General features: G+C 37.5%; 1 protein-coding gene across 2 annotated transcripts in view; it reads right to left on the bottom strand.

The window, feature by feature from the left end:
• USP25 (ubiquitin specific peptidase 25) overlaps positions 1 to 19,874 on the bottom strand; it is a 139,122-nt gene extending 119,248 nt beyond the window's left edge. For both annotated transcript variants that reach the window (XM_057545039.1, XM_057545040.1), the window contains exon 1: positions 19,385 to 19,874. In XM_057545039.1, coding sequence (XP_057401022.1) covers positions 19,385 to 19,429 — 45 coding nt within the window. In that variant the 5' untranslated portion in view covers positions 19,430 to 19,874. The remainder of the gene's footprint in view (positions 1 to 19,384) is intronic.
• Positions 19,875 to 23,888: the final 4,014 nt, after the last annotated feature.

Below are 23,888 nucleotides of genomic sequence, written 5' to 3'. Positions count from 1 at the left end.
ATCCATTCATCTGTCTATGGACACTTAGGTTGCTTCCATGTCCTGGCTATTGTAAATAGAGCTGCAATGAACATTTTGGTACATGACTCTTTTTGAACTATGGTTTTCTCAGGGTATATGCCCAGTAGTGGGATTGCTGGGTCGTATGGTAGTTCTATTTGTAGTTTTTTAAGGAACCTCCATACTGTTCTCCATAGTGGCTGTATCAGTTTACATTCCCACCAACAGTGCAAGAGTGTTCCCTTTCCTCCACACCCTCTCCAGCATTTACTGTTTCTAGATTTTTTGATGACGGCCATTCTGACTGGTGTGAGATGATATCTCATTGTAGTTTTGATTTGCATTTCTCTAATGATTAATGACGTTAAGCATTCTTTCATGTGTCTGTTGGCAATCTGTATATCTTCTTTGGAGAAATGTCTATTTAGGTCTTCTGCCCATTTTTGGATTGGGTTGTTCGTTTTTTTGTTATTGAGCTGCATGAGCTGCTTGTAAATCTTGGAGATTAATCCTTTGTCAGTTGCTTCATTTGCAAATATTTTCTCCCATTTTGATGGTTGTCTTTTGGTCTTGTTTATGGTTTCCTTTGCTGTGCAAAAGCTTTTAAGTTTCATTAGGTCCCATTTGTTTATTTGTGTTCTTATTTCCATTTCTCTAGGAGCTGGGTCAAAAAGAATCTTGCTGTCATGTATGTCATAGAGTGTTCTGCCTATGTTTTCCTCTAAGAGTTTGATAGTGTCTGGCCTTACACTTAGGTCTGTAATCCCAGCTAAGAGGGAAGTTTATAGCAATACAAGCCTACCTCAAGAAACAGGAAACATCTCGAATTAACAACCTAACCTTGCACCTAAAGCAATTAGACAAAGAAGAACAAAAAAACCCCAAAGCTAGCAGAAGGAAAGAAATCATAAAGATCAGGTCAGAAATAAATGAAAAAGAAATGAAGGAAACAATAGCAAAAATCAATGAAACTAAAAGCTGGTTCTTTGAAAAGATAAACAAAATTGATAAACCATTAGCCAGACTCATCAAGAGAAAAAGGGAGAAGACTCAAATCAATAGAATTAGAAATGAAAAAGGAGAAGTAACCACTGACACTGCAGAAATACAAACGATCATGAGAGATTACTACAAGCAACTCTATGCCAATAAAATGGACAACCTGGAAGAAATGGACAGAGTCTTAGAAATGCACAACCTGCCGAGACTGAACCAGGAAGAAATAGGAAATATGAACAGACCAATCACAAGCACTGAAATTGAAACTGTGATTAAAAACCTTCCAACAAACAAAAGCCCAGGACCAGATGGCTTCACAGGTGAATTCTATCAAACATTTAGAGAAGAGCTAACACCTATCCTTCTCAAACTCTTCCAAAATATTGCAGAGGGAGGAACACTCCCAAACTCATTCTACGAGGCCACCATCACCCTGATACCAAAACCAGACAAAGATGTCACAAAGAAAGAAAACTACAGGCCAATATCACTGATGAACATAGATGCAAAAATCCTCAACAAAATACTAGCAAACAGAATCCAACAGCACATTAAAAGGACCATACACCATGATCAAGTGGGGTTTATCCCAGGAATGCAAGGATTCTTCAATATACGCAAATCAATCAACGTGATACACCATATTAACAAATTGAAGGAGAAAAACCATATGATCATCTCAATAGATGCAGAGAAAGCTTTCGACAAAATTCAACACCCATTTATGATAAAAGCCCTGCAGAAAGTAGGCATAGAGGGAACTTTCCTCAACATAATAAAGGCCATATATGACAAACCCACAGCCAACATTGTCCTCAATGGTGAAAAACTGAAACCATTTCCACTAAGATCAGGAACAAGACAAGGTTGCCCACTCTCACCACTATTATTCAACATAGTTTTGGAAGTGTTAGCCACGGCAATCAGAGAAGAAAAAGAAATAAAAGGAATCCAAATCGGAAAAGAAGTAAAGCTGTCACTGTTTGCAGATGACATGATACTATACATAGAGAATCCTAAAGATGCTACCAGAAAACTACTAGAGCTAATCAATGAATTTGGTAAAGTAGCAGGATACAAAATTAATGCACAGAAATCTCTTGCATTTCTATACACTAATGACGAAAAATCTGAAAGTGAAATTAAGAAAACACTCCTGTTTACCACTGCAACAAAAAGAATAAAATATCTAGGAATAAACCTACCTAAGGAGACAAAAGACCTGTACGCAGAAAATTATAAGACACTGATGAAAGAAATTAAAGATGATACAAATAGATGGAGAGATATACCATGTTCCTGGATTGGAAGAATCAACATTGTGACAATGACTCTACTACCCAAAGCAATCTACAGATTCAATGCAATCCCTATCAAACTACCACTGGCATTTTTCACAGAACTAGAACAAAAAATTTCACAATTTGTATGGAAACACAAAAGACCCCGAATAGCCAAAGCAATCTTGAGAACGAAAAATGGAGCTGGGGGAATCAGGCTCCCTGACTTCAGACTATATTACAAAGCTACAGTAATCAAGACAGTTTGGTACTGGCACAAAAACAGAAATATAGATCAATGGAACAGGATAGAAAGCCCAGAGATAAACCCATGCACATATGGTCACCTTATCTTTGATAAAGGAGGCAAGCATACACAGTGGAGAAAAGACAGCCTCTTCAATAAGTGGTGCTGGGAAAATTGGACAGATACATGTAAAAGTATGAAATTAGAACACTCCCTGACACCATGCACAAAAATAAACTCAAAATGGATTAAAGACCTAAGTGTAAGGCCAGGCAGGCGGATTCTTAACCACTGCGCCGCCAGGAAAGTCCTAAGACTTTGTTTTCACTTAGTATTTTGTTCATCTTTCACAATAATGTCAGCTAAATATCCTAATAAAATAATTCAGGTGCATGGTTCTTCAGCTCATGAATTTTGACTGAAAAATGAAACAATAAAGAGAAAAGGATCAGGGTGGGGGTGGGGAAGAAGGCAGAGTGGGAAGGAGAAAAAGTAAATGTATTTTCTTAACTAAGTTAGCAAGAAACGGGACCGAGATCTAAAGAGGTGAACTATGAGAAAAATTCTAAGTTTATGGAAGAGAAGCCACCTCATTTGTCAAGTTTTCCCCTTTGTTATTGGCATCTTCCAGCTGTGCTTTTCCTGTCTTTGAACATTTGCACCTTCATTTCTTACAATTATATGTTTTTGTTGCTATTATTTCTGTTGTGATTAAGACCCTGGTCTTCTTTCAAGGTTTGCACCTTCTTATTTACCAAACTTCTGGTCTGATACACCCTGATCCTCAACTAAAAATGTCCTGCATATGGTTCTCTCCTCCTTGACTAGCGATTTTGGATCCAAGGTGGATCTAACCCACTATCATTTCTAGAATTCCTTTTCTGAGCTCTGAGTTCTTCCTTGTATGGATTTCTTATCTACTACAGTATAAGGAGGTGGGTGCAACCTGTTCACACTGCTGGACCAAGAAGTGCAAGACACAATGTTCAAAGAGATTCAATGGCTTGCAAACACCACAAAAATCAATAAGCAAACAAACCAAGACTATCTACAGGCCTTCAGATTCCTTCCTCGATGTAATTTTTACTGAGTGATGACATCCTTAAGTGTCTACTACATGCAAAATCCAGTACTATGCACTTCAGGGAGAAGAAGGCATCAGTAATTTCAATATAAAGTTAAGGATCAGAGTGTTTCACAGAAATTCCTTCCCCCCCACCTCCGTTGATCCTACGTAATGCTGGGTTTGTTTTAAATCTGTTTAAGTAAGACTACAGCATATTTAACATTGGTATAACTTCTTGAGAATGCAAAAAAGGATCACTGGCTTAAGCCAAAAAAAGAAGACAAGCATTTATTATGCTCTTGCTGTGTGCCAGACTGTTTTAAGTGCTTCCGGTGTATAATCTCATTTAATACATGTGCACATGCACACACATAAACCCCTCTAGAAAGTTATTCTCATTTCATAACTAATAGAATATTTAAGAGACAAGTAAGTACAGAGACAGAAATGACTGACTAATTTTTCAACTTCCACAGCCCATGTCTCTTGCACATTTTCTCTATGGTATCTGATTCTGCAGATTAAAGATTCAGTGAAAAATGAAAACTCAGCCCAAAAATCCATTACTATGCTGACATAAAATACTTAGAAAATGGTTCAAGAAAACTGGAGCACTGATGACCACAAGGCAGGAAAGCTTTCTGTGTTAAGGGGAGAGTGACTCTTAAGTCAGTCCTTGGTTCCTTTGACTGAATTTCTAAATATAAATAAAACTTGGTTTAGCGCAAAAGAAAGAAAGACAAAGGTTTCCATCTTCAGGGGAAGAAACGGTAACTCTTCAAATAACCTCTAAAAAAAACTCAAAATTTCTAAGAAAAGAAGAAAAAAACCCAATTTGATAGAAAATCCCAAAGTATTCATAAGCTTCAGAATCACATGCCCTAAACTTCAGAATCAGCATTGCTAGGCACCAAATGGTAAACATTTCAAAGTTACCTATCAATGAAAGGACTAACTATACTACTGCCTTTAAGGTACATAACCATACATATATCTATTTTTACAAATACCTTCTGCATCTACCTAATTAACACTGAACTGCCTTACTTCATGTTATCTCTTACCATAACAAAAAGTTCCCAAACTTCATTGACAGATAATTTCAAGTACATAATACATCCTTCAAGTACATCTTTGTAAGACCCAAACCTGCCTCTAACCAGATATATAAGAAAAAAAAAAAAACTTCATTTCATTAGTCTTGCTTTTTATTTTTATCCGTAATTTTAAGGAGGACAACATGATGACCTTTCATTTCCCTTCATATGTAATAATCTATGACCTCTCTGAGGAATTTTCCTACAGTACAACCCTTCTCATGGCTTAAAGGGCCCTTTGCATGCCCCAGCTATCTCTAGCTTCACCCTGCATTACTTTCCCCTTCTTCCTCTTCCCTCTTTCATTAGGGTCTACAAAATACTATCCAACTTCCTAATTCAAAGGTCTAACCTTTCTGTTAAGGTTAGAGGTTCCCCTGACACCACAGATTATAATAACATACTATGTTAATCACCAGACTCTAAATCGAAGAGAGCACAAGACTGTCTATTTCGCTCATCACTGTGTTCCTGGTAACTAACTAGTACAGTGTCTGGCACACGGTAGGAACTCAATAAATATTGACTGAATAAATGAATATAGCAGAGTTTGCAGAGGTGAACTGGAGTAAGTCAGATCACAGGGCTTGAACTCATCCACAGGAAGGAGGTACAAACTAATTACTGGAGATGGGAACAAGAAGCATGCGTAAATCATGCCACTTAGCAAATTTTCTACACTTTCCTACATTGCACCTAGAAGTTCACAGAACACTTTATAACCTAGTTCTGGTCCTGTCAATCCTGTCTGAAGGAGAGTGTACAGTACAATATTGTTCAAATTCCCAACTGCAAATAATTTACATATTAATCTCAAGAATAGTTGGGGTATCCTGTATTTTCTACTGCCACAGAGTTAAGGTTTATCTCAGTCTTGCTGGGTTAACAGCACTTTATTTTTTATTTCTTAAAATAAATTAATCACATACCTCTACAGATGTATAAATCTAAAAGTATGCTTTTTTATTTTTCACTGTTTACATTTAGCCTTAGAAATGCTAGAAATTCTGAATTTAGTCTTTTCCCATCTTTTTATAGAATTCAGAGCTACAATCTTAAGCATTATGTAATGCCCCCCCCAAAAATAAGAAGAAAGTGAAGAAATGAGATACTTTGTTCGCCCTCAATAAATGTTTGTTTCCACCCTTCCTCACCTAAGAGTTCATACCCTTACCTTCCACTCCAGCCCTTCAACCAATCTAACATCTGCATGATGTCCATGCCCCTAATAGAATATTCCATCCCTATTAACTGGCAGATATAAGACATGCATCAGAAGTAGAAACTCTAAACACAATTTTCCCCAAATATACTGTTACACAGCGCTATAAGCTAAGTTCACACAAAGTTAAATACATATCTTGGCCAAATAAGAACCTAATACCATGAATCATGGTTTCTATGGCAATATGCATTTAGAGGTCCAAAAACCCAACTTGCAAAATCTCTTGGAACTGTGTTTTTAAATTAGAATGCCTATATTATGGAAAATGTGGGTAAACAAAACTTTTGTGAATCAAATCATATCCTTGAACTGTAATGTTTTCAGTTTAAATAAAGTATATATTTAACTTGTTTTTGATGCTAATGATCTGGCTGATTCCTAATATACCTCTCTAAGATATATAAAATCTTTGTGTCTAATTAAATCTTTATGTGTCTCTTGGTTTCTGTACTTAAATTTTCATAATTAACTTTCAGTCCAAAAATAAAATCCCTTATACTAATAAAAACAAAATAAGCATGCTCTACGTAGAACTTTCAGACTAGAATACTACGTAATTCCTAGCAGCTATATGTGTCACAAACAATTCCTTAAAGCAAATACAGTATTTGGTCACACTAATTACATTCATAATACATCCTACTGACTATTAGGAACTCCATTCTTCTAGATATAATGTTAGGTTTAATAAAGCTTTCTTTCCCGGACCCATAAAAGAGCCATTTGCAGAAGCCTTCAGCCTCCAGCACCTCAGCAAACTTGTCTTCCATCCAGTGGGCTTCAATCACAACCTCTCCAATAAGAACTGAATCTCAGTCTTGGAGCTTGGTAAGACCTCTCCCAAATGTATTCCTTCCTTTATTCTTTAGAGTTCTCTTTGCACTTTAGCAGCCAATCATCTATTACTAGTCAATACTTCTTTGTATTAAGCTTTCCCTGTTCAAATTACTGTGTAGTTTCTGTGTCCTAACTGGACTCTTACTCATACAACTTCCTTAAAAGCAATTTTTGTATTCTAATAATACATTAATGATGCAATTCTGTACTTCTAAGAGAATAAGTCTCAAAAACAATAGGAAGAGGAAAATTAACCATAAATGGTAAGTGCTATCCAAGAACCACCGCTTATTGAGCACTTATTAAAAGTGTATAAGGCACCAGAGATTTCATTACGTGGGCAAGATCAATTAAATCATTGGCCATTGGTGACTGAGCTCAATCTCTAGTCCCTCTCTCCTCCTTGAACTGGGGAGTGGGCTGAAAGTTCTAACTCTCTAATCATAGTGGTTGGTTTTTCTGAGGCACAGCCCCCATCCTGAAACTATCTAGTCCCCCAACCAGGAGTTATCTCATTAGCATACAAAAGACAGTAAATTTCTGTGGCAGAAACCAGGGGAAAAGATTAAATATTTACTTTTTATTTTACCACACCTAGCCTCGTACAGCTACTTGTAGATAACAGAAGGCACCAAATTGTTTTGTTTCTTTGTCCTTGCTCATGGACTTCTCTTCGTTTAGAATGCTACCTTCAATCTCCCCATACATCTTCAACATTACCTCCTCTATGAGGCCTTTCCTGTTCTTAGATCCTCTCCTTGGTCCTACCAATATATCCTGTATATACTTCACTTAACTTCCAATATAAGATATGCATTTCTGGCTCCCACCCACCAAACTATAAGCTTTTTTATAGTGTATTATTTATTTCTCTATCTGCTTAAGACAAAGAATAAATGAATGGATGGACATGATAATGAGAGTCGACTGGGTATCTAGGCAGAAATGTACAACAGGAATTGAAAACCTGAAACAAGAGTTTATGTGAGGGTGAAAATTTTATTTTGAAAATACAAACTTGGTAGTAGTGAACATATATGACTGAGAAACTACATAATCTCTCAAAGCTTGCAAAGAAGAAAGCAGAAAGTCAAAGACTAAACCTTGAAAAACTCCTACAGTTAAGCAGACACACAGTATATGGTATGAACAGCCAAATTTTACCATGCTGTATTGCCCAAATGTAAATAGTTTAAATATATGTACTGATAGTACACAGCAAAAGCTGACAAGCTTACAAAAATCTTGCCCATAGCTAGGCCTACTTGCTACTGTCTTCTTACCCATCAATTCTCAACTTCTTTGTGTTTGTAGAACTTGTTCAAATATTAAATATTTTTGGCAGCATACTCGAAAAGGTTTAAAACTTTCACCACAACAAAATTCAACAACTCCTAAAGGAAGTGGGAATAATTACAACACAATTATTATTCCAGTACAACAGTACTGTCGCATGGTATCTGCAAAAGGAGTTATCACACTGCACAGTAGTATCTCACCCTCTTGATTATCCAGGCACTAAGACATGCTCACAGGCAAAATATTGACAAGTTCCAATACATAATAGTTATATGGCACTAACTTAAAAGTAAGCTACAATCGTTACCTCTTATTCACAGCAAGTGTATTCCACTCTACACTAAATCACAAAACCTGTTCAGTTCAACATTCTGCTTAAGAGATACTAGAATAATTACGATACATTTACTAAGCTATAGCAAAAAAAAAAGTTTTAAACTATGATCATACTTGGTGGTACATCTCTGAAGATGTGACAACAAAAAGGCTGAGAACACTACTCTTAAGACAAAGGCTATCAAATAAGTACCAGGGCCACAGATGGAATGTGGATGACAACAGCAATAAAATCTACTCCGAATGTTTAATAAAGATATTTTACAAGAATATCCTGATATACATATATTACTTTCCTTGGCTGAAGCTGCAACTGCCAAGTTAGCTTCTGTAAAACACTACCATCTGTCAAATTAAGCTAACCTTGTTATTCTGGCTTTTTAATTTTGGTTACATCTGAGTTAACAGTTGGTTTTTGGTTTTAGTGCATAAAAGCTACACAATAGAACATAATAAATGTATGTCTATTTTATATTTATGCAAGCTTCAGTAAAACTATAATAAAAATACTTTAGTTCAAGAAAGAGTTCCAGAAACCTCCTTTCCTGTCTTCCTTTAAAACAGTTCTAACTCAAGGATAAAAAAATACTGCCATCAAGTGGAGTATTAATGGGAAGGAGAAACTTTTCAATAAAGCTGCTGGTTCTCCAGATGAGAAAAATCAACTCGGACACCTACTTAGACATGCAAAATTCAAATCCAATTGGAATAAGACTTAAATACCAAAAGCAAAACAAGAAAAAGATTACACGGCAATAAAAGAGAATATCTTTATGAAACAGGTATGAAAGATCAAAATAAAGGAAACTAATTACATATAAGACTAAATCAAAATGGACTCCTACTCATGAAAGAACAACATAAAGGGAGTAAAAAGACATACTGATAAACGGAAAAAGATATTTGCAGAATATGCAAGTTGGAAAAAAAAAGTAGTATATAAACTATAAAGAACTCCTTAAAATCAAAAAAGGCAAAACAATCTCTCCCCCAAGGAAAAAAAACAGAAACAAATGTGAATTTCACAGGGAAAAAAACCCTCAATGGTCCATAAACATATAAAAAGATAACCAATTAGGTTATCAACACCAGAATGGTTAAGTTCTTGTGTAACCATAAGTATAAATAACCACCACATATGCTCATATGCTTCCTTCTCTATCCCACCAAAGCGTCACATGCTCAGATTCACTGGGTGCCCTCCCTCTGATGCCACAAGCAAAAATGGAAATATTATCAGTTCTATTAGTTCTGCAGGCTTATTACCAACTTGAAGTCCCAGCCCCACTGGGGAAGAAGCCCGGAAGTCAGTTCTGAGAATATGTATGGTACAACTAGAACAGGCACAAAGAGTGTCCATGACCCCAGGAGGCCTGTGCAGAGAGCTCCTTCTTCCCTCCAAAAGCTGGAAATTTTAGACCTGAGGCAGTGGACTGCTGCTAATTTCCTTTCAACCCACTTCCTTGGCCCTGTCCTGACCCAAAGCCTTTCTCTAAGGCCTCATGGGAAGACTTTAGGGGCCCTCTCTCTGACACACCAAGACCAGCTCAGAGGCCTCAGTGGAGGATACAGCAAGCCCCACACCTCCAGCCCAAGCTTGTTTCTGTAGCTCCATTTCAGAGAAATGAGACATTTGATTTTGCATGTATTCTGGCTCAAATTATGATGCATAAACTTTTGTATATGCAAGTGTATGGTTGGTTCTCACATTAGTGCAAGCACAGCATCAGATCCTGGCCACTAATGGTTCTTCATTTCTGGTCCCTCTCTCTACACTCCTCCCCCACATCTTTCCTCTTCACTAAGGACCTAGCTCTCAGCTCTGCAGCCAATCCTGTCCTCAAAGCTAGTGCCACTCACCCCAACAGAGCCACTTCCAGGCTGAACAATACCAACAAAAACCCAACAAATAATAAGTTTCTAGTTCAAAACAAGCTATTCTTCTGTCTTATTCTCACATGGACCAAAAACCATAAGAAAAGTCTTTCTCTGCTCAATTGTTTACCGGTCCACAGTTCATCCCACCCCATCACTGGTCCCCCAAGTTCTTTCCAAACTTCCAAGCTAACTACAATGTGAAAGTATTTTTGTACCCTGTGGGAAAAAATACACATCATAAAGATTATTCTTGTGTGTGCTATTAATTATTAAAGAGATTAATGCTAGTCTGAGGCATGAAGAAGAAAAGGCTTTTCATTCCTCAGTAGTGAGCATTCTTTATGAGGTATTACTTTAAAAAATATAAAGTGAAGGAAAAATGGTGCAATTTCATTTTGTTTTGTAAGCATATCAGTACATGCTCCTAAGTATTTTACCTCTAGGAACATCTTTAACTTTTTTGCCATTTTCAGACTTGGAAAAATAAGTAGCTTTTGTTATTGCTGATCCTATGAGAATGTAAAACTTAATAATATATGAGAAACAATACTTAAAAGTCATATAAATACAGACAATAAGCACATGAAAAGATGTCCAAAACCATTAGTCATTAGGGAAATACATACTGACTCCACAATGAGGTACCACTACATACTCACTAAAATGGCTAAAATATAAAAATTGACAATACCAAGTGTTAACAAAGATATAGACCAACTGGAACTCTCATACATTGCTGATGGGAATGTACAATGGTACAACCACTTTGAATAACCGTTTAGCCATATCTTACAACAATTCCACTCCTATGTATTTGTCCAAGAGAAATACTTTAGAAGTACATCAGGTACCAAAGTAATGAACTGTCCTTTAAAAGCAGCAATAGAGAGGGATGTGAGGCAGTTTACAGAGATACCATAAAACATTACTAAAACTGGATGGAGAAATCATGGGGAAAATAAGGGAGGAGGATTAAAATGAAGTCATCGATAAGTTTTTCCACAGACAAAAGGCAGGCTAGGACTTCCTTGGTGGTGCAGTGGTTAAGAATCTGCCTGCCAATGCAGGGGACACGGGTTCGAGCACTGGTCCGGGAAGGTCCCACATGCCGCAGAGTAACTAAGCCCGTGCACCACAACTACTGAGCCTGCGCTCTAGAGCCCACGAGCCACAACTATTGAGCCCACATGCCGCAACTACTGAAGCCCACGTGTGTAGAGCCTGTGCTCCGCAACAGGAGAAGCCACTGCAATGAGAAGCCCGCGCACCACAACGAAGAGTAGCCCCGCTCGCCACAACTAGAGAAAGCCCGTGCAGCAACAAAGAGCCAATGCAGCCAATAAATTAATTAATTAATTAATTAATTTTTTACAAAGGCAGGCTAAGGACATGGCGGGGGGGGGGGGCAAGGACCACAGGGCCCTGCTCTGTTTCACTATGACAAGATCAGGGTGTAGCAAGAAAACTCTGGATAGCTGTTTATAAAGGTCTCCTAGGGTGACATTAGCTTGGAAATTATTACATTTAAGGGTGTGATCTTATACTATCAGTGTCCCAGAGTAGATTGGCATGTTTTAGTCCACAAGAGTAAAAAACAAGAAAGAAAATAAACCAAACCATTTGTTCATTTGTTGGGGGATGAAGCCGAAAAAATAAATAAATTAAAAAAAATAAAATAAAAGCAGCAATAAAACAAAAACATCCACTATTATCACTTCTAATCAACATTTATCATATGTCTTACCTAGTATAAGAAAAAATGAAATTATAGGCATAGAAATTGTAAATAAATAAAACTGTCATGATTTATTTATGATATGATCTTTTATGTAGAAATTCTAAAATTATCTATGAAAGTTTTAGAGTAAAGTTTAGCAAGGTGGCTAAATATAAGATCACTATACAAAAGCTAGCTGCATTCATACACACCAGTAACAAACAACAAACATTTTAAAGCACCACGTATTACTGTTATCAGAAAGTATCAACTACATAGGACAAACAATGTGTAAGAATTCTACTGTTAAAATTATAAACTAAAAAAAAAAAAAATTAAAGAAGGCCTAAATAAAAAGAAGTATACCCTGTTCATGGATAGAAAGACTCAATATCATAAAGATGTTAATGATCCCAAATTGGTATATAGATTCAATAAAATTACTAAAAAACTCAAACAGGGTTTTTCAGAGAACTTGGTAAAATTATTCTAAATTTTCTAAGGAAGATAAAGTACTATAACACTTCGGAAGAAGAGGGGCAAACTTATTTTTTTCAGTACTAGAGATTACTATGAAGCCAAAGCAACGAAGACAGGATGGTATTCACAAAACGAATGACGGAACAAAACAGCAGAGGGTGAAAAAAAGCATTTTCCATAAAGCTTTTATATATGACAGAGATGGTACATCAGTTCAGTGGGGGAGAGCATTATCTTTTCAATAAGGTAAGATTAACAACAACAAAAAATCATATACAAAATAAAAATTAAATTGGATCACTACCTCACACCAGGTACAAAAAATTAACTACAGACAGTATAAGGTCTAGATGTTACAAACATAACTTTAAAATTCTTATTACTATATAGATGAATTTCATTTATATATCAAGGTGAAAAAAGTTTCCAAAGTTAAAACAACTAAAATTAAAAATATATACCTTCAGGAATTCAGAGCGACAATAAAAAGGAACTCAAGGGGAGAATGAAGACAGGATTCAAGCTGATTACAATCTCAAATGAAAATAGAGGGATGCGATGAGGGGACTATATGGTTAGATATAGGTTACTTTCAAAGTTCTCACTTGTGTTTTAAGTAGTGCATTCAATGTGTGCTTATCATTAAAGATTAATATGCTATTTCATAAGTAAATAAAAACATATTTGCATAGATAGCTGATCATGATCCAACATTTATGATTAATTCGATTCTGTGTACTTCAGAACCAATTAGTGTATACATTATTAAAACAAACCCACAAAAAAGTATCTGACCACCTGTGGAGGGAGTAAATACAGAATTGGCATTACAAAAATTATAATGTAGACAAAGTAAAAAGTTATCCTAGCACATAGAGCAAAAAGGGAAAGAAATTATGAAATTTGAAGCAAGGTAGAGAGATGAATGGTATCTAATATTCAAATGATGTAGTTTCAGAAGGAGAAAGAAAAAAGGAATAGAGTAGAAGTAATAATTCTTAAATATATCTCTTTTTCCTGAGAAGAACACTAAAGTTTTCAGATCAAAAATCCTCGCCAGGATGGTTAAAAATACACACACACACACACACACACACACACACACACACACACACACACGTGTGAAATTTCTCAATTTTAAAACCAAAGAAGAAATCTTATAAGCTTATACAGAGAGTTAACAACTTATCTACAAAAAAAAAAATCAAACAGTATTAAACTACACAGAAAAACATAGTTAAAATTAAACACCTAAATACCTATTTTTAAAAAACTTATTAGCTACTAACATGTAACACAATTAACTAATATTTTTGATGTAAGGTATATTGCAAAAAATTTAAATACCATCATTTAAATTAGAATTCCATATTATCCCAACAAAATCAAGAATGCTATAAGTAAAAATATGCTAAACAGTCTTATCTTATTGGGGGCACAGGGAAGGAGAGAAAACTATTAATTATTTACAGAAAAATATGTTTAAATATATTTGTTTAGAATTAAAAGAGCAGAAAAAGCTCTTTAAATAAATGAAAGTCAGAGGGCAATAAAAAGATTAAATTTGTTATCACTATATATGTAAACGATGAAATCTTACTAAAAGACCAGCAAAAACACAAGTTTGGATTCGATCCATTAGAAATACAAAGATAATTTGATGAAATTACATTAAAAGTAGAGACATCAATCTCTCTCAGAACTTAAGACATAAAGAAAAAAAAGTGAAATATTCAAATGACACTATAAGTGTTCATTTAATATATATAGAACTCTATAACTCTCAAAAAATACATATTCTTTTCATATGATCATTAAAACCTCATGTACTTAGTTGTAAGAAATTCTTAATAAAATTCTAAAACTATTACAAATCATATTCTCTAAATGCACTGTTTCAATTGTGTTGAAACTAAGAATCCACAATTTTAAAAATGCAACAAAAAAAGCAAAACAAAAAATATTTTTAAACAATGAAAGAAAAAATTTTAAAGATACTAGTCAAAATTTGGAAAGCGTAACTAAAACTTGCTCTAAATAAAATGGTCAGCCTAATATAGTCCTATTCATCAAAACTTCAAAGTAACAAGTACTTAGGTTGAAAGATCAAAAATAGTTAAAAGCTACAAATTTTGAATGGTTTAACCTAATGCTACACTAAACAATTCCAAAAGTGTAGGAAAAAAACAAAAAGCTTTCTAATGCTTTTATGAGCTAACCTTAATAGCCCATATACATATAAAAGCAAACCCTGTAACCAATCTCATTTAAAAACAAAAACTCTAATTTTTTTAAAATTTAGTATACTGAATTTGGAGGCATCACGACTGAATGCGATTTTGCCAGAAAGCAATACAGATTAATGGTTAACAGCAGAAGCCCCTGAGTCACGTGGCCCAGAGTTTAAATCCCACTCTTAACATATACTAACAATGAAATGTTGCTTTAGTTCTTAACTTCTCTATTACTGTTTCCTCAACTGGGACATGAAGGTAAAAAAAAAGTCTCCATCTAAAAAAGTGGTTGGGAAGATTAAATGAAAAAAACTTATAAAACTCTTAGCACAATTTCTTAACATAGTACATAGTAAATATTCCTTCTGTTAACAATCATTCTTATTATTGACATATAAAATACAGTTGTTGCAAAAAAAAAAAACATTTGATAAAGAGTCAACATCTAACTCTGATTTCAAAGCATTTTAAAAACTTATAACTGTAAGGACATTTCATATTACACTGAAACAATACATAACAGAAACTAGTATTAACCCTAGTAGCATTCTGTAATCTTAGCTAAAACAATAAAATAGTTTTTGAGTAAAGAGGTGTAAAGATTGACAAAGAGGAGGTCAGATGATAATTATTTGCAAATGATACGGCCTGCATACAAAGAATATTGAAGAATATCAACAGAATATTAGAACTAATGAAAATTCATTAAGGCAGCTGGATACAATGTTAGTATAACGAATCAAAATTAGGTGAGAAAAGAAAGGAGTAAAAAGGGAATAAGCAGCTGGATCCCTTTCTCTCTGCAAACCAAGTCTTATGCTAATACCAAGATAACCAACTATTTCATACTAAAGAATATCCATTTTATATAATGTTTAGAGTGATTTATATAATGTTAACTGTCCCTTGAAATGTTATTATATTTTTATAACTTTAGATAATACCTAAATTAGAAAATACTACATTTTTTTAACTAAGAAATTTACCCTGAATTCAGCTTGTATTGTTTTGCAAGTTTTGTTTTAACTCTTAATTTGGTTAATCTGTGACATCCTTCCCACCTAACCCCCAGTATAACTAAGTGAAAGTTGACTGTTGATCCATAAGATTCCTTCTGCCTCCATCCTCTATTTCTTTTTTATCCTCCCTGTCTGGAATAAATGTATGCTTAGCTCCACTAAACACTCAGATCTTAAAAAGTTGCTCATGTCTAATCATACTAACTTCAAGGCTTTAAAAGAAGATTCAGAGGCATTTAATGACTTGCCCAAGGTCATAGAAAGGTGATTTAGATTAACCCACATCCTAGTCTTTTCACTACACGGCCTATATTCTAACAGTTGTCCACACTTTCGAGCTTTCATCGATTCTCAATAATGTTAAATTGTGAGATTCAGTTAGGGAACTAAAATAACCCCTGCGCTTGCATTCCTTTTAGAAAACACTCACTCATTCATCAAATATTTACTGAAACCTACTACGTGCAAGGAGCTGTTCTAAGCCCTAGGGTGAAACGAAATAGGCAAAATACCTTCCCTTATGAACCTTATATTTTATTCAACTCAGGAGGATACATTTAATGAAAATAGTATCCAGCTCACTTAACTCTACAAATTAACTTGGTCCCTGGGAGGAAGGCTTCTATTTTGCTGCCCTAAAGAATCCTTATTTGGTAGTGTATATATGTCAATGCTACTCAGCAGCATAGCACAGAAAGATCAGCTTGGTGCTTTGCGATGTCCTAGAGGGGTGGGATAGGGAAGGTGGGACGGAGTCTCAAGAGGGAGGAGATACGGGGATATATGTATGCATATGGCTGATTCACTTTGTTGTACAACAGAAACTAACACAGCATTGTGAAGCAATTATACTCCAATAAAGATGTATTTTTTTTTTAAAAATCCTTATTTGGGACCTGAATCTATGAATCAAATTTCTGAGATGCAAGGATCCTACACTTAGGTAAATATCAAGCACAAAGGCTGAATACACATGTTCAAGAACAAAATTATGACAGAATTTAACTGTAGCTAATCTGCTGCCAACTCCACCTCACCTGTATCATCTTAAACCTCAAAAAAAACAGCTCTCTGCAGTTACACTTAATCTCATAACTCCCTGCCATGGCTAAACTTGAGCAATCAAGCAAAGAACACATCAGAGGAAAAGACAGCCCTTGCCTTATGTTACCCTGTGACAAGCTACTCTGCAGGTGACAAAAGACATATGAGTGTTGTGCTTTTTTTTTTTAATCATACATCCTTCTGGAAGAAAAAAAAATCTTGAAAAATAGAAAACTGTTCCAACTACCAAAATACGGCTCTTTGTATAAAGCTAATATTATACATGAGCATACAACACACAATTTTTTAAAGGAGAGCAGAAAACAGGCTAAGATTTTGGTTATGCAATATGCACTAGACACTTCTCGTTTTACTAATAATTCATAAAGTTTCTAATTTAAAAGCAAAGGGTTTCACTTTTGTTTCTTCTAAAGTAGTTCATTTCCTAGTTACTAGCTTGAAGTCTACTTCCTAGTTACTAGCATGGTGGATTTAAATCGTCAATTCATTTTAAGTGGATGGTTTAAGGTATTTGAACCTATATGAATATTTTTAAATAGTTCTGAGTAACAAAGTATTAATTAATTAAGTAATATTAATATATAGAAAGCAAACACATTACATGTTTCTTTTAAAAATAATACATAAACACCATGATGGAAGTATAAAAATAAATGCAATTGTATTGCTCTAAAAAAATGTCCACAGTATCAGGGAGATGATCTGACAGACACACACTAAAAACAGCATCATAATGGTAATATTTTAGACTAACAACTACTCCCTTTGTTTAAGGAGGGGACTCAGTAAACTAGGAAACTGGACTTGGTGGCCAAGATCACTTTCAGTAATTTGATTCTTGATTCACAATTTTATGCATAAACCTCTGCATTGGGCAGATCTGCATTACCTAATTTTATGCTAAAGAAGTACTTCAGTCCAAAATCAATTTAAAAAACTCACAAATTTCTTGCCAATGTTCAAATTTAAGAGATGTGAAAAATATGAGTTATATTTCCCACTTCGAAACACATAGGCTTTAATATTCAACTTTGAAGAGAACTATAAACAGAAGCGACACCAAACCTATTAAATATTGCTTAGTATACATAGGACCACAAGATCCTCCTCTAAGTATTAACACTTTGTCACGTACTCAACATCAAAAACTAAAGTTTAAGGTATTCCAAACAGAATGGAGGGGATTAGGAGATAAACTGTTCTAAACTCCCATTATTAAATCTAGAATTATTCCACTGTAAATAAACTGCAGTCTGCAATAGTCTTCTAAATTAACCAGTACAGCACACAAGAGTTCCAAAGACAACTTTCCCAAAGTGCCTAAACTAACAATGCACTATCCTTGCTTTCCAAAATTCTTGAGCATCTTCAATTACCTCAAGTACTATAATAAAATTCTAAAAATAATCTCAAAGCAAAAACTTAGCAAGCTGGGTGTATACATAGTCAGCAGGACAGCAGCCCTTATTCTAAAATCAAGCACAGGTAGGATATAACAATGCCAAAACTACAACAGGGTGGGGCATTCACTACTCTCCCAGAAAAATCAAATATACTTTTGGTAGCTGCTCTCTGTAAACGCTGGTTACCCCCATAATTCCAAGCCGAGTAAAGCAATCTTTTCCTTTTGCCCAAAATGCTTTTCACACCAATGACCACCCCCCCCACCCCAAAAAAATTAAGTCACAACCAACTACTTTTCAGGATATGGTGCAAGCCGTGATAGTGCACTTGAGATTCTGAAAGCTAAACCTAGAAAAAAAGTAGCATCTCTCATTACTTAACGTAAAAGATCTGAAGCTTCACAAACCCAGATTTTTTTCTTAAGTGAGTGACCATTTGAATGTGTGACTGAGGCAAGAGTAAAGGGTGAACGATGGAACAAGGTCAAACTTAGGGGACAAAGGATTCCTGGAATAAACATGGCCAGAAAGGTTTCCTTAAGGGACAGTTTCTATATTCAAAAAAGAAAAAAAGAAAAGAAAAAGAAACGGAAGGAAGGAAGGAAGGGAGGAAGGAAAGGAAGGAAGGGAAGGAAGGGAGGAAGGGAGGAAGGGAGGGAGGGAGGGAGGGAGGAAAAGGAACCAAGCAAAGCCTCTGCTTTTACACTGAGTCTACCTGGTTAATGTACCTGTCCCGCCAGGCCGGCTATTCAATGCTGGTGGAGACCCTTTTGCAAAACAGCAGGCCTGGAATGCTCCTACCTTGGAAATAAAAACTGGGTTCAGAAGGGATGACAACCGGCTATTCCTTTTTTTAAAAAGAGGAGGAAGATAAAGTTTAATTAAGAAGCCATATAGAGGAGTGTAGGAATGTGAGGTCGCGCTCAACCAATACCCGGCACCGTCTGTTACAGGAAAACAATCGGCAAAAAGGAAGTGTACTGAAACCCGCTAACTACACCCCGCTTTCCACAAGCAGCCCGGAACTGGGCGCGACGCCCCCAAAGCGGGTAGGGGCGGGGGGCAGCGAGGGGGAAGCCCGGGGCAGAGGAGGCCCGGGCGGCGGCGGGGGAGGCCGGGGAGGTCCCGGCCGAGGCGGGTGAGGGCGGCACGTCAGAAGGAGGAGCGGGGCCGGGCCGCGCCGGCTCGCGGCTTCGCCTCACCTTCTGCGCCGCGCTCTGCTGCAGCACGTTCTGCTCCACGGTCATGGCCCTCGCAGCGCCGGCGGCGATACCGGCGGCGGCGTCCGGCTCCTCGAGCCTCCGCCGGCCCTGACTGCCACGCTCCGCCGAGCTCCAGGGAGCGGCGCGGACGGCCGGGGAGGACAGCGCCCCCGCCAGCCAGGCGCGAAGGCGATGGCGGCCGGTGTGCGCGGGCACCGCGGGCTGGCGGCGAGGTGCGGACAGCGAGGGCCACGGCGGCGGCCCCACGACTCCGCGCGGCCCGCCTTAGCGCGGCTCGTCGGCCGCGGCCCGGGCCATGAGCGGGCGGCGAACGCTCGGCGCGGGAGGGCGCGAGCAATCCCGGACGCGTCACGCGCGCGCTCCTTCGCTGGCGGCTCGCGGGCCACTGCGGGGAAGGGAGAGGGGACAGAGGGAGCGGCCGGAATGGCGCTGTCCTCCTCCCGCCGCGACTCCTCCTCCCCTCCCCCAACCGTCGTCACCGCCCCCGCCCGGCGGCTCCTCCCCCGCCGAGCCCCGCCCGCCCGCCGGCCGCCCTAACCCTACATTATGACCCGCGGGGCGGCGGGGCGGGGCGGAGCCGCCCGGAGCCCCGCCCCCCGCACCCGCGCTCCCGGGGGTGGAGCGAGAGAGCGCCACGCGGGCCGGGCCTCGGAGCCGCCCCTGCGGCAGGTTGCGCGAAGTCTGCCCTTGGCTCCGCGATGCTCCAACCCGAGGGCCGGAGGGCAGCGTTTCTCTCTGTGCCCAGAATTTGTTAGATCGCTGGCTTTCCGAACTCCTCCAAGACAAAACATTTCCCTCCAGGCCGCATAACGTCCCAAAACCGCTTTGGGTCCCGAATCCCAGCTCCTTTCTATGTCTCTGGTCTTTCTAGGAATTTCACAAGCAGTAAACTCGCCCGAAGGGAAAAGTCAAGTGTGGTTTAAGCAAAAGGCTGTCAGAAGCCCTTATGCTGGAATGTACTTTAATCCTTAACTAATCATTACGTAAATGAATACTGATATTCTCTGCCTACTTCTTTCATTCAAACATGTGTCAGTCACTGCTAGGCTCTGGAGAAGTAAGGTATATTTTCCAAAGGTTTGATATAAATGAAATACGGTCTATACAACAGACAATATTACAAAAGTATCACTGCCTAGATGACACATCACCTAATATCCCAGTTGCCAAACAATTATCTGTTAACCACCCTGCTTGGAATACTTGACTATATGTGGAATTGTAAGGAAAACCTAATACTGAGAAAGCAATCTGTAGCCTCAGAAATATCTTAAGTTTCAGGAGCTAATCTGGGGATAGGAAACAGGGATGTGAGGGTGATGGTGTGGTGGGAGAGGAGGAATAATCAGTACGTATTGTCACAAATACAGTGCACACATATGCAAATCTGGATATAGTTTTTAATCTGATGGCAAGAAAAGCAAGTTTGGTACGTGATCATTGAAATAGTATCAGGTTTAATTTAATAATCATGGATTACAGTAACTCCTAAGGTTTGTAATCAGTCTGTGCACTTTACAAGCTGTCTTTGCTCTGCACCTTAGATGTCTTCAACCGCTTTTGAGGTCTTTCCCTTGAGTTTTCATGTTTATTTGCTCATTTGATTTTGACAGATTACAAATTTTATTTTACATCTCTAACAGAAGAATTTGAAAGGTTGTGAAGTGGTTGGAAACCCAGAATTTTAAGGAACAATGCAACAGTTCTGATAGAATGCACACATTTTTTATAACACTGAGACCCAAAGAGGGTGACTTGTCAACAAAAGCTTACTACAGCCCATTTTTCCTCATTTATAGATGAAAATTCTTTCCACGTATCAACTCCAAGTTTGTCTGTGTTACAGATTTTTTAAAAAATCTATCCAGTTCATGACATTTGAATTTAAGAAAGTTAAATTTAACATAAAAATCTGGTACTGTGGTTTTATAAGGATATTGCCAGACACTAAAGTTTAGTTTCTAGAATTTGGCAATAAATGTTCCTCTGAGTTAGATTTTATTTTTTATTTTTTTATTTTTATTTTTAGTTTTTTAAACATCTTTATTGGAGTATAATTGCTTTACAATGGTGTGTTAGTTTCTGCTTTATAACAAAGCGAATCAGCTATACATATACATATAACCCCATATTTCTTCCCTCTTGCGTCTCCCTCCCTCCCACCCTCCCTAATCCCACCCCTGAGTTAGATTTTAGTTCCACAAAAAAATTATCTTACCAGTGCTTACTATATTATTACCAAATAAAGCTCTTTATAGGGTAGTTTGTACCTGCCCACTTTGATCATTCCCTGATCACTTTTGATGGTTTCCTATTTAATTTTTTTTAAATCTTAATTGCGGGGCTTCCCTGGTGGCGCAGTGGTTGAGAGTTCTGCCTGCCAATGCAGGGGACACGGGTTCGAGCCCTGGTCTGGGAGGATCCCACATACCGCGGAGCAACTGGGCCAGTGAGCCACAACTACTGAGCTTGTGTGTCTGGAGCCTGTGCTCCACAACAAGAGAGGCCGCGACAGTGAGAGGCCAGCACACCGCAATGAAGAGTGGCCCACGCTTGCTGCAACTGGAGAAAGCCCTCGCACAGAAACGAAGACCCAACACAGCCATAAATAAATATATAAATAAATAAATAATTTTAAAAAAAAAATCTTAATTGCGGTTTTGTAAAACTTTGAGAAGTAAATTTCATGTTTCCTTATAGGTAATTTTTTTTTCAGAAAGCATACAATCGGAATGAATAGAGGATAAAAATGTGAGAATTTGAGATAAATTTGAACATAAGACCCATTGCCAGATATCTTAAATCATTTTAAAAATGTGCCCCAATATCAGTTTTGCTGTTCATGTGTCAGCCTTAATATGGATGGTTGTTGGAATTATATATCCTCATTATATTATTTAATAATTCCTAAATTATTGCATTGCTCTGGATTGTTGACACTTAGGTAAGCAAGTAAGGTGATAAATTGCATATAAAAGTTAATGTTTAGTTTTTTTAATTTATTTTTATTGAAGTATAGTTGATTTACAATGTTGTGTTACTTTCTGCTGTACAGCAAAGTGACTCAGTTATGCAAATATATACATTCTTTTTTAAACTCTTTTTCCATTATGGCTTATCCCAAGATATTGAATATAGTTCCCTGTGCTATACAGTAGGATCTTGTTGCTTAGTCATTCTATATGTAATCGTTTGCATCTACTAACCCCAAACTCCCAGTCCATCCCTCCCCCATCCCCACTTCCCCTTGGCAACCACAAGTCTGTTCTCAATGTCTGTCTGTTTCTGTTTCATAGATAGGTTCATTTGTGCCATATTTTAGATTCCACAATTAAGTGATATCATATGGTATTTGTCTTTCTCGTTCTGATTTACTTCACTTAGTATGATAATCTCTAGTTGCATCCGTGTTGCTGCAAATGGCATTATTTCATTTTTTTTATGGCTGAGTAGTACTCCATTGTATATATGTACCACACTTTCTTTATCCATTCATCTGTCGATGGATATTTAGGTTGTTTAAATGTTTAGTTGTTTTTTTTTTTTTTTTAAATAAGTTTATTTATTTTACTTATTTATTTTTGGCTGCGTTGGGTCTTCGTTGCTGCGTGTGGGCTTTCTCTAGTTGTGGCGAGCGGCGTCTACTCTTCGTCGTGGTGTGCAGGCTTCTCATTGTGGTGGCTTCTCTTGTTGTGGAGCACAGGCTCTAGGGCTGCGGGCTTCAGCAGTTGTGGCTTGCGGGCTCTAGAGTGCAGGCTCAGTAGTTGTGGCACATGGGCTTAGTTGCTCCGTGGCATGTGGGATCTTCCCGGACCAGGGCTTGAACCCGTGTCCCCTGCACTGGCAGGTGGATTCTTAACCGCTGAGCCACCAGGGAAGCCCTAAATGTTTAGTTTTTAACACAAAGTCTATTCTTCTATTGTGGATCAAAATGATGTTTCTAACAATATTTAATATTATATCTTATATATGAACCAAGGACATTGGTATTATTCTATCCTGACTCTTTATTTCTTTTCGTTTAGAAAGGGTTTGAAAATCTGTTTCTGGACACCCGAAGTCTAATATGTTGCCAAAGCACGTCTGTAAGATATGAACAGGTGAGAAGCACTCAGTTCACAGGGTAGATTTGAACAATTGCCACAACAGAAGAGTGTTTTTTAAATCTACTTTGAAGAGGATTGGAAGTATTTTTCTTCTTAAGGTGTATTGACATTCTGGGACAATTTTGTTTCCACCAATAAGGGAACCATAAGCAGTCATTCAAAGAGGAGGTTTCTATGATGTCACAATAGCACCACTCAGCAATAGAGTGTTCAGAGATTGGAACCTGTAAGAGTACTTCCTGACTAATACATGCACAATAAAATGCATATTGAATTAAATGGGCAGCCATGAAGGAGAGAAAAACAAGTTTATTTACACTTTTACAGTGTGTGTCTAACTCTAACTTCTCATTCCAATCGGACAGCTTTGTGGTCCT

Source organism: Balaenoptera acutorostrata, chromosome 4, assembly GCF_949987535.1.
Source record: "Balaenoptera acutorostrata chromosome 4, mBalAcu1.1, whole genome shotgun sequence".
In the NCBI taxonomy this organism is placed as follows: Eukaryota; Metazoa; Chordata; class Mammalia; order Artiodactyla; family Balaenopteridae; genus Balaenoptera; species Balaenoptera acutorostrata.
Note: the sequence above shows the minus strand (reverse complement) of the source record. Positions and strands in the feature narration are given on the sequence as shown.